At 39.4% G+C, this 10,252-nt stretch overlaps 1 protein-coding gene across 1 annotated transcript; it reads left to right on the plus strand.

Moving 5' to 3' along the window:
• Positions 1 to 1,538: 1,538 nt before the first annotated feature.
• Positions 1,539 to 5,291, plus strand: LOC119491677 (zona pellucida-like domain-containing protein 1). Its single transcript, XM_037775857.1, has 10 exons — positions 1,539 to 1,639; positions 1,736 to 1,962; positions 2,181 to 2,365; positions 2,460 to 2,532; positions 2,629 to 2,726; positions 3,304 to 3,384; positions 3,500 to 3,671; positions 3,786 to 3,891; positions 4,455 to 4,484; positions 4,603 to 5,291. The coding sequence occupies exons 1-10, from the start codon at positions 1,540 to 1,542 to the stop codon at positions 4,737 to 4,739; spliced, it is 1,209 nt and encodes a 402-aa protein (XP_037631785.1). The 5' UTR covers position 1,539; the 3' UTR covers positions 4,740 to 5,291.
• Positions 5,292 to 10,252: the final 4,961 nt, after the last annotated feature.

Here is a 10,252-nt window from a genome sequence, read left to right on the forward strand (position 1 = left end):
AAACAATCTGACGCCCTGCTGATAAACATCCATATTCCAGTACATTAGCCTACACTTTAGAAAAGCAAACTATAGACTACACAATTTAGTCTTTAGTACATCCAAGAATCACATTTTTAGTTAAAAATCTCTCAAGAAAAAAGCACCCAGTTTCAATTTCCTGTATCTTTCTTTAAATAACATGCTGACCTCATTGAGGATTGGCACACGCTACAATAAATTCTCTTTGCTGAAATCAATATCGTCACATTAATAATACAACCAAGATGTGGACATGCGGCATGGAGATTGCAAATTAACAAATAAGATCAAAAACAAGCTTGGACCACTGGAAGCACTCTTTTCATTCCTTTTTTTGTGACACATTATAAATAGTAGTCACTTGAAAGGTATTTAAATGTCAACATTTGAATCCAGAAAGTATGTTTAATTATTTCAGAGTAATAGATTGAACTTGTTTGATTAATTAAACAATAAATTACAATAATGGTAATGCTGATTAAGAAATGCTCATCTTGGATGATTGTTTCCACCAAGTGACAAATGACTTATAAAACCCCGGTATTTTCTTGACAAATCCACTTTGTATATCTATGTGGAGAAACTAGCAGTATTTGATATTATTAACAACCAGTACATTGTGGCGGAGAGCTGGCTGTGGCTTCCAAGAAACTTAAAAAAAACTACAGGTTACAATCAATAGAGGGTGAACTGGAGTTGACATCTTGAAATATGTGGGGAGAAAAACAAGCTTATAGTCATTCAAATTCAAAATGCATGTAAAATATTGAGAAAAATGAAGATGTTAAAAGCCCAACTCATGTTACACTATTGTGTGAGACGTCCCTCACACGCCCCTGCAGGGGCGACAGTATAAATACAGGGATCTGGTCTCCGATAGCGAGACAGAAAATGAAGACTTACAGGTGAGTCGCTGCAATAACTTCATCACCTCTTTTTCCTGGTAGTTTCATACTGTCGGTTATTGAATTGTATTGTATTGTATTGTATGAAAAACTACAAACTATTTAAATTTGTAAAAGGATTTTTTAGAACGGAGAAAAATACAGTTTACAAATACTATGAATTCAAATCAAACTTGACACAAAATACGATATAATTTTAGGGTCTTTATGTGATCAATAGTGGCAAGTTTATTACCAATATTCTTGATATGCAAAATGTGGGATATGTTTGAGGAAGCACAGCTAATATTTTGGAATATTATTATTGTCTTGTGTCTGAATTGAAGGATATTAGTAATTCCATGTTTCAATTTTCAGATTGTTTTTTTCTGAAACTATGCATGAACGCAGCCCAGGTTGAAGGTTTTTCCTTTTTTCTTTCAAAGTGGCTGCGTTCTGTATATTGCATAACTCTTTAGTAACACTATTACCTTTATAGGCTTTGTACAGGAAGGTTATTAGGTCGTCTTTGACGTCAAAAATTTAGAACAGTTTTCTTTCAAAACACTTTCCCTTGAAAGAAGATAGTGAATGCCTTGGTTCCCATTGTTTTGCTGTTTTCTCACTCAGAACAATGAGACTGGTCATCCTTGTGTGCCAGCTTGGCCTCATTCTGAGGATCGAGGCCCAGATACCATCTGCTTGTATTGTTAGCGATACAAACAGACCTCCAGGTTTGTGGCATTTATTACAGATGTTCCTTTTTACTCTTATTTTCACACCTTTATTAAGCTTGATTTACATCCTCCTTTTTTTTTTATCCCTCCCAGAAAACTCAGACATAACTGTGACGTGTGGCACTGAGTATATTGACCTGAGCATCTACCTGTGCCCGGTGTACCAAGCTTCTTACAATGAGTCTCTGATGGTCATCAATGATCAGAAAGAATCACCTGAGTGTTTTGGGACTGCTGACTTGACCGCGGATCCACCAGTCTTAAAATACAGATTTCCCCTGAATGAAAGTTCCATCTCATCCTGCAAAAATGACTTTAAGGTATTCTTCACATTAACCATCCATCAGATGCATATGACAGTTAAGGAGATTTTAGTGTCTTGTGGTAAAAGTTTGCTTGTGGTACATTTTGATGGAATTGAATATATGAAAACCAAGGAGTGTAAAATGTCATTAATTATTGAATTCCCGCATCAAAGAACTAATCAGAAAACTGATTTAAAGCGATATCAGTGCAGCATATGTTTGTTTTTCAATAGATAACCACTGAGATTGGGAAAGGGGACTATGCTGACTTCTCAAACGTCCAGTTCATCAACATCTCTGGCATCGTTAACTCGATAGACCCCGCTAAGACTGCGATCACCTATCGCGCGCAGATCCTGTACAAGTTCTCCTGCTTCTACCCGATGCATTATCTGTTGAACAACACTCAACTGGGCGTGTGAGTATATCATGAATAACACTTACGCTGCATGTGAAATAAACAGGACTGAGCTACATTTAGGTTAATCCAAGTTTCTTTTCATTTAATACAGCTCAGGCGTGAGTCTTGTCATCAGAGACAACAATGGCAGCTTCATCAGCACACTGAGTATGATGCTCTACCAAGTAAGACCTGCTCTACAGAAGCCTTAAAAATTACACATAAAGTATTTTTTTTAACATTTTATAACTTGATTTTGTTATTTCTTCTCTGTGGAACAGGATGAAAGCCACAGACAGTTACTTACTATCCCACAAACGGGAATTAACCTGAAGACCAAGATTTATGTTGCAGTTACGGCCACCAATCTAACAGAAAGGTATTTAACTTTTGACAGTTTACAGTAAACCATAAATAACATAAATCTAAATCCAATTTTATTGTCATACATTGTACATAGCAAGGGACAGCACACAGTGAAATTTAGCTACTGCATTTAACCCATCCTAGTATATTAGGAACAGTGGGCAGCTACTATACAGCGCCCAGGGAGCATTTTTTAGGGGGTCGGTGCCTTGCTCAAGCCTTGGGAGGGTGAACTGGCACTTCTCCAGCTACCAGTCCACACTCCGTACTTGGTCCGTGTGGGGACTTGAACAGGTGACCGTAGGTCGGCTGTGGCTAAGAGGGTAGAGCAGGTCGCCCACCAATCGGAAGGTCGGTGGTTCGATCCATCAGTGTATGAATGTGTGTGTGAATGGGTGAATACTGACATGTAGTGTTAAGCGCTTTGAGTGGTCGGAAGACTAGAAAAGCGCTATATAAATGCAAGTCCATTACTATTACCCTCTGGTTCCCAAGCCTAATCCCCATGGACTGAGCTACTGCCGCCCCAAAATAAGAACTAATTTCTAAATAAGAAAAGACACTTAAATTCCACCTCTCTGTCCTCGCAGGTTCAACGTGCTGCTGGACAGATGCTACGCATCAACAAGTCCATATGACACGAAGAGCGAACATTATGACCTTTTCATAGGGTGAGTCTCATAACCACGGTATATAATACCTTCAACTCTTCCAGTCTACTCCAAGCTAGCTCTTTATACTTCCACATGTGAAGTCATATTACCTGTTGTCTCCTTTTCACCCAAGGTGTGAACGTGACGCACAAACTAAGGTGGGACTCAATGGGGAGTCTCAGAAAGCAACCTTCTCTTTTGAGGCCTTCAGATTTGTGGTGCACAAAAATATGTCAGTTTCCACATTCTACCTGCACTGCATCACCAGGCTGTGTCAGGTGTCCGAGTGCAGCTCATTAAAGGCTGTGAGTAGACACCAGTTCCTTTTAAAGTCCTAATTTTAGGATATCACAAATAGGTACTCACTGTAATCAATTCATACATCAGAGTTTTGATTTGTCTTTATTCATTTTAAACAGAACTGTGCATTACCCGCAAGGAGAAAGAGAATGGCCGAGGAAGAGAAGGATGTGTACAACGCTACGGTCACCTCAACTTCCATTGTTGTGAAGAGACAGACCAGTGGTGCGTCTTTAGGGCAGAATTCAACAAATAAAGATTTCCCTTTATTCTACCACAATAACATTTACGTGGTAAAAAAAGATCCAAATGGTAAAGTATATTACCATAAAATGTGCAACTTTTCATTTGCTTGGTTTCAATCTGACTGGGGATTCTTGCTTAAACATGATGAATAACTTCATGCATGGCAATAAACAGAATTTGTCTTTTTTGCTAGAGAAATATTATCAGTAAAATGGGAAAATTTAAATTTTTAAACGTTAGTACGGTTCAAACAAAGAAGATATGGCTAAAGTGTTAATTATTGAGTGTTAGAGGTGGATTCTTTAAACCTTTGGACGGAGGCCAGGCTACCTGTTTCCAGTATTTATGCTAAGCTTTGGCTGAGACTACTCGTGGCATCTTCATATTTAGCATACACATCAGAGTGGTATCAGTTTCACATCTAACTCGAATAAGCACATTTCCCAAAAATGTCAAATTATTCATTTAATCAGTTAATTATGTCAATAATAACACAAAAAGTGACCACAATTACTGACTATAGTTTTGTTTCCATTTTTCAGAAGATGGCCAAACTCTCTCAGCTCCTTACAGTAAGAATCTTAGTTCTTCTTGGTCACTACTTTCTCAGTCATTAATTAGCAACATTAATTAATACATCCATGAATTGTATGATATCTTTGTGCTTTTTCTTCTTCCCTGCTCACACAGGTATGTCACTTGAGGGCAACTACAGCAGCCCCTTGGTGGCTGTAATTGTCTGCATCGTCATCCTAACTATTCTCTTCGTCGCCATGGGCGTTTACTTTGTGTGGTTCATCAGAAGGAGAAAACCAGTCAACCAGTAACACAGCCTGACTGAGAGCGGATTCCCTTCACCTTTCTCCCAATCTTCCAGTTTAGTACTTCATCATCTACAAAGCATGGACTTTATGCTGCAGAGATAGAAAAAAAACAAGTCATGAGAAACAATAGCCATAATATTATACTATCATACTGTCATATATCTATATATTTCCATTTCACAAACAGCATTATAACAAGGTGGGCATCGGTTATCCGAGTTAGCAACTTTATAATCATTACAAATCACATAGTTTATTAATGTGGAGATAAGGGCACAGATCTGTACTATCATTTTGTATTATAATTAGGTTTTAGTTTTAATCATGTTGTCAGTGTTATATTGACATATTTAACGAATGGTGGCATATTTTGTAATCAGTTAGAAATGGTGTACTTTTAAATGTTTTCAATGAGAGTGATGAAGAAAGTACTATGCTTTATTCTTTGATAAATCACACCATTAAACTAAACATACAAGTTTGGACCGTGTCTTACTCTATGACTGGATGCTTGAGTATATTATAGAGATCTATACTATAGTTTTGCTGTACTCCCTTGCCAGTTTTAATGACTTTGAGTTACATTAAAAGTAGGGCGGTCAATCTATTAAAATATTTGATAGCAATTAATCGCATGATTGTCCATAATTAATTGTGATTAATTGCAAATGAATCACACATTTTTTTTATCTGTTCAAAATGTACCTTAAAGGGAGATTTGTCAAGTATTTAATACTCTTATCAACATGCATAGGAGTGGGGAAATATGCTTGCTTTATGCAAATGTATGTATATATTTATTATTGGAAATCAATAAACAACACAGAAAAATGGCAAATATTAAATATTAATTATATATTAATTATAAAACCCTCACAGGTACTGCATTTAGTATTACTAACTTAATTAACTAACATAAATAAAAATTATATATTGAAGTTTTAAGACCTTTCCTATTTCAGTTAACATTAACTTTAGATGATGCATATCTTTAAACCTGCAATAACTGATTCTTTGGCCACTTCAGCATAAACAAGTTATTGCATAATGAGTACTTTTACTATACTTGAACTGTACTGTACTTGAAGCGTATTTTGATACAAACTACTTTTCCTTAAGTCAACAATTTGAATGTAGGACTTTTAACTGTAACAGTATTTCTACACTGTGGTATTGCAAATTATACTTAAAGGACCAGTGTCTAACAATTAGGAGGATCTATTGGCAGAAATGGAATATAAAATTAAAAGTATGATTTCTTTAGTGCTTAATCACGTGATAATAAGAATCATTTTGTTTTCGTTACCTTAAAATGAGCCGTTTATATCTACATAAGGAGCGGGTCCTCTCCACGGAGTCTCTCTCTCGCTTCACCACTCACTTCCCACGTACACACACACTCTACGCACTGGCTCTGCTCCAAATGGCTTAAGAGAGGGTCATTCGCATTTTTGCGTCGCCCACCGTAGCTTTCCAACATGCTTGGCACACGGAAAAGGCTTCAGTTGGTCTCCTCACTCACTGCCAGATACCATCAGATCCTACACACTGGACCTTTAAGTAAAAGGTCTCCTCCCCTCAGTGCTACCCGTGTGTGCGTGTGCGTGTGCGTGTGCGTGTGCGTGTGTGTGTGTGTGAGAGAGAGAGTGTGTCTTGAGTGATCAGAAACAGGTGCTGCCTGGTGATTGGTCCATTCAAGGAGATTGCTGCCTGATGATTGGTTCACTGGATGACATCAGCCTTTTTAAACTCCAGCTGACAGCATCTCTTCCATCTTCACCTCTACCACTCACAACAAAGCCAGCAACTAGTTTGTGTATTTGAGAATTGTTATAAGTAGGAACTGTGGCTCAGTGTGTTTTCTTTTGAGAGTTCGTTAGTCAGTTGTACGAATTGGTAAACTGTTTGTTTAACAAGCCATTTGATACTTTAATAGGGTTTGAGAGTTGAAACTGTGTAATTTAACTAATTTGGGAATATTTCAGTTTTTTTTGTCACTGTTATTATAGAGCACTTTTAAGCAGTTTTGGTAGGAGTGAGAAGCCTTTTTCTTTTGTTTGCCAAGTGGCTGTTTTTCTCTTGTTTTGATGGTAAGAGCTCAGGTTAGAGACTTGTCTTTTGTTTAACCTTTTATTTTGGTTTAGGGAAGGTTAGATTTAAACAAGTGATATTTTGTTGGTTGTTTTGGGCATGGCTCAACTCTGAAGTTGAAAATAAACTGCTCCTTGTGTGTGTTAAACCCTGTGTAGCTGGCCTTTCTTGAGAGTGGGAAGAGTGGGAGTTGCACGTCGTGTTATGTCTCGGTTCCCCTAGACCGGGGGCATAACAAAGGTCAATGCCTAACCATAACCATTTAAGGTCAATGCCTAACCTTAAATGTCTCATATTATGCTCATTTCCAGGTTCATAGATGTATTTTAATGTTGCACTAGAACATTTTTACATGCTGCAATGTTCAAAAAACCCTTTATTCTTCTCATACTGCAGCCTGAGTCTGCCTGCCTCAGAGCCTAATTCAGCCTCTGTCTGAAAACCCCTGATTCACAGCCTGTCTCCTCCCACTCTGCTCTGATTGGTCAGCGTTTTCTGTCAATCAAACGTCCTCAACAACACAGCGTCACTCTGCTCAGTGATTTTCCACACCCATTTCCGGACAAACGGAGCAGGAGAAAAAGAGAGAGGATGGTCTTTTATGATACTATGGTGACTTGTAGACACACTGGGGACAGATATTGATGTTTAAAAGACATGGAAAAGTGCATTTTGCATAATAGGTGACCTTTAACTATTTGAGTTCAATGCCTAACCTTAACTATTTGAGGTCAATGCCTAATCTTAGCTATTTGAGTTCAATGCCTAGCCTTAACTTTTTAAGGTCAATGCCTAACCTTAACCCTCGGGCTGTTATAACTGCAATAGGCTACATGTAAAAAAACTATTTGTACAAAGACTGAAAGTCAGAGGTTGTAGTGTCCCGTGACCTTTTAAACATTATATAGAAAAACTAAAAGGATCACAGCTGATTCATTCATACCATGGAGCTTTTAGAAAAATGGTCTGCGACCACTGCAGATAACTGGTGGAAACGGCAGCTTGGGCTAATCACCCACCCTGCTGTCAAATAAATGATTACAGAAACCAAAACTATGGATACTTACCCTCAAATTTACCTAAGCCTAACTGACGACCCTCAAATGGGACCAATGAACCCCTTGGGGCAAACTCAACAGGGACCTCAAGGGGGGAAAAGTTTGCCGAAGCTTAAGTCAAGAACGAGAATTGGATGCTGGAATGTTAGAACATTATACTAGACTGGAAAACTGGCACAACTGGCCAAGGAAATGCAACGTTACAACATAAGCATTATTGGGGTGTGTGAAAGCCGATGGAACACCTTTGGAGAGGTAAGAAGTTCCACTGGAAAGACCTTCTTCTACTCTGGCAACCCAAAGGAAGAAGATCCCCACACATACGGAGTAGGACTACTCATATCAAAAGACGCAGCTAAAATTCTCATTGAATGGGAACCAATATCAGAACGGATCATCACAGCCAGGTTTGCATCCAAAGGATGCAATATCACATGCATTCAGTGCTACTCTCCAACCAACACTGCTTTTTTTGAAGAGAAAGAGACTTTTTACCAACAACTACAGGCAGTTTTCCAAAAGGCTCCCAAGAGAGACATTAAGATTATGATGGGAGACATGAATGCCAAGATTGGAATGGATAACAACGACTGGAAGGTCTGGGGCAGATGAACGAGAACGGGCTCCTCTTTGCAAGCCTTTGTGCCCTCAACGAGTTGGTGATTGGAGGCAGTCTTTTCCCACACAAACAAACCCATAAAGCAGGGTACAGAGAAGATTTGAGACAAGAAAACTAAAAGACATCAAGGCACATCAAGAATGGGGAATTCTACTCCACAACCGGTTCCAAACCCTACCAGAGGGGGATAACATAAATGACAAGTGGGAAAGATGTAAGAAGGCTATCACTGACGCATGTGAAACTGTCCTGGGGCACCGAGACCCCAAAAGAAAAGATTGGATTACTGATCCAACATGGAGAGAGATTGAAGCTAGGCGAGACATCAAACTAAAATTAGGAAGGAAGGCCTCCGACAAGACTACCAACAAAAGAACATAATCGTCAGAAAGAGCTGCAAGAGGGACAAAAAAGCACAAGCGAAGGAGCTCGCCAACGAAGCAGAGGCAGCAGCCAGACAGAACTACAGTTGGCTGGTAAGAACAAGAGCTTTAGTCGACCTATCAGAGACAAACAGGGAAACCTTCTCACTAAAGAGTCCCAACAACTAGACCGTTGGAAGGAACATTTTGAGGAAGTTCTCAATAGACCTCCTCCAGACACCCCCCCAGACATTGAAGAAGTTAGACGAGACCTAAACATCAACTGTGACGGGATATCAAAGGAAGAAATCAAAAGAGCCATGAAAAAACTGAAGCTGGGCAGAGCACCAGGAAAGGACACCATCCCCCCTGATGTGCTGAAAGCAGACATCAGTGCCACCGCTGACATCCTCCACAGGCTTCTAAATGAGATCTGGGTTAAAGAGGAGGTACCCAATGACTGGAAAGAAGGGCTAATTCACAATTCACAAGTAAGGTAACCTCAGTGAATGCAAGAACTGGAGAGGCATCATGCTTCTCTCAGTCCCCAGCAAAATCCTCTGCCGAATCATCTGGGATAGAATGCAAGAACCACTGGACAAGATATTCAGGAAGGAACAAGCAGGTTTCCGGAAGAACAACTCCTGTACAGATCACATTGCATCACTCAGAATAATTGTCGAGCATTCCATCAAATGGCAGTCATCGCTGTTCATCAACTTTGTTGACTTTGAAAAAGCCTTCGACAGCCTAGACAGAAACATCCAAGCTGCTCCGACATTATGGAATACCCATAAAACTGGTCAATCTCATCAAATGCATGTACAATGGATTCACGGGCCAAGTCATTTCAAATGGCAAGCTTTCAGACACCCTTCACATAAAAACAGGAGTACAACAAGGCTGTCTTTTGTCCCCCCTGCTCTTTGTTGTTGCCATCAATTGGACCATGAAAAAGTCAGTGGATGGCCAAAGGACGGTGTTACAGTGGACTCCTTTCACACAATTGGAAGACCTCAATTTTGCAGATGACTTGGCACTGATCTCAGGAACACACACAGAAATGCAACTGAAGACAAACAAATGACATGTTCACAGCAAACAGCTAGGCCTCATGATCAATGTTGGAAAGACCAAGGTCATGAGGTTCAACACTAAATCCCACCAAGCAATAAATATCAAGGAGCAACCCCTAGAAAATGTGGCAGAGTTTGTGTACCTGGGAGGCAAAATCAGCACAGGAGCAGATAAAGATGTGGAGCTACGCATCAGCAAAGCAAGACATGCCTTTAGAACACTCAGACCTGTATGGCTCTCTTCCCAGCCCTCCAAAAACACAAAAATCTGAATTTTCAACTCAAATATAAAATCTGTCCTTCTCTATGG

The sequence above is a fragment of the Sebastes umbrosus genome, chromosome 7, assembly GCF_015220745.1.
Source record: "Sebastes umbrosus isolate fSebUmb1 chromosome 7, fSebUmb1.pri, whole genome shotgun sequence".
NCBI lineage: Eukaryota > Metazoa > Chordata > Actinopteri > Perciformes > Sebastidae > Sebastes > Sebastes umbrosus.

Coding starts and splice junctions, on each gene's coding strand:
- LOC119491677 (XM_037775857.1), top strand. CDS start 1,540: ATGAGACTGGTCATCCTTGTGTGCCAGCTTGGCCTCATTCTGAGGATC. Junction 3,385..3,499: donor CATTATGACCTTTTCATAGG/GTGAGTCTCATA, acceptor TTTTCACCCAAG/GTGTGAACGTGACGCACAAA. Junction 3,892..4,454: donor TGTGAAGAGACAGACCAGTG/GTGCGTCTTTAG, acceptor TCCATTTTTCAG/AAGATGGCCAAACTCTCTCA.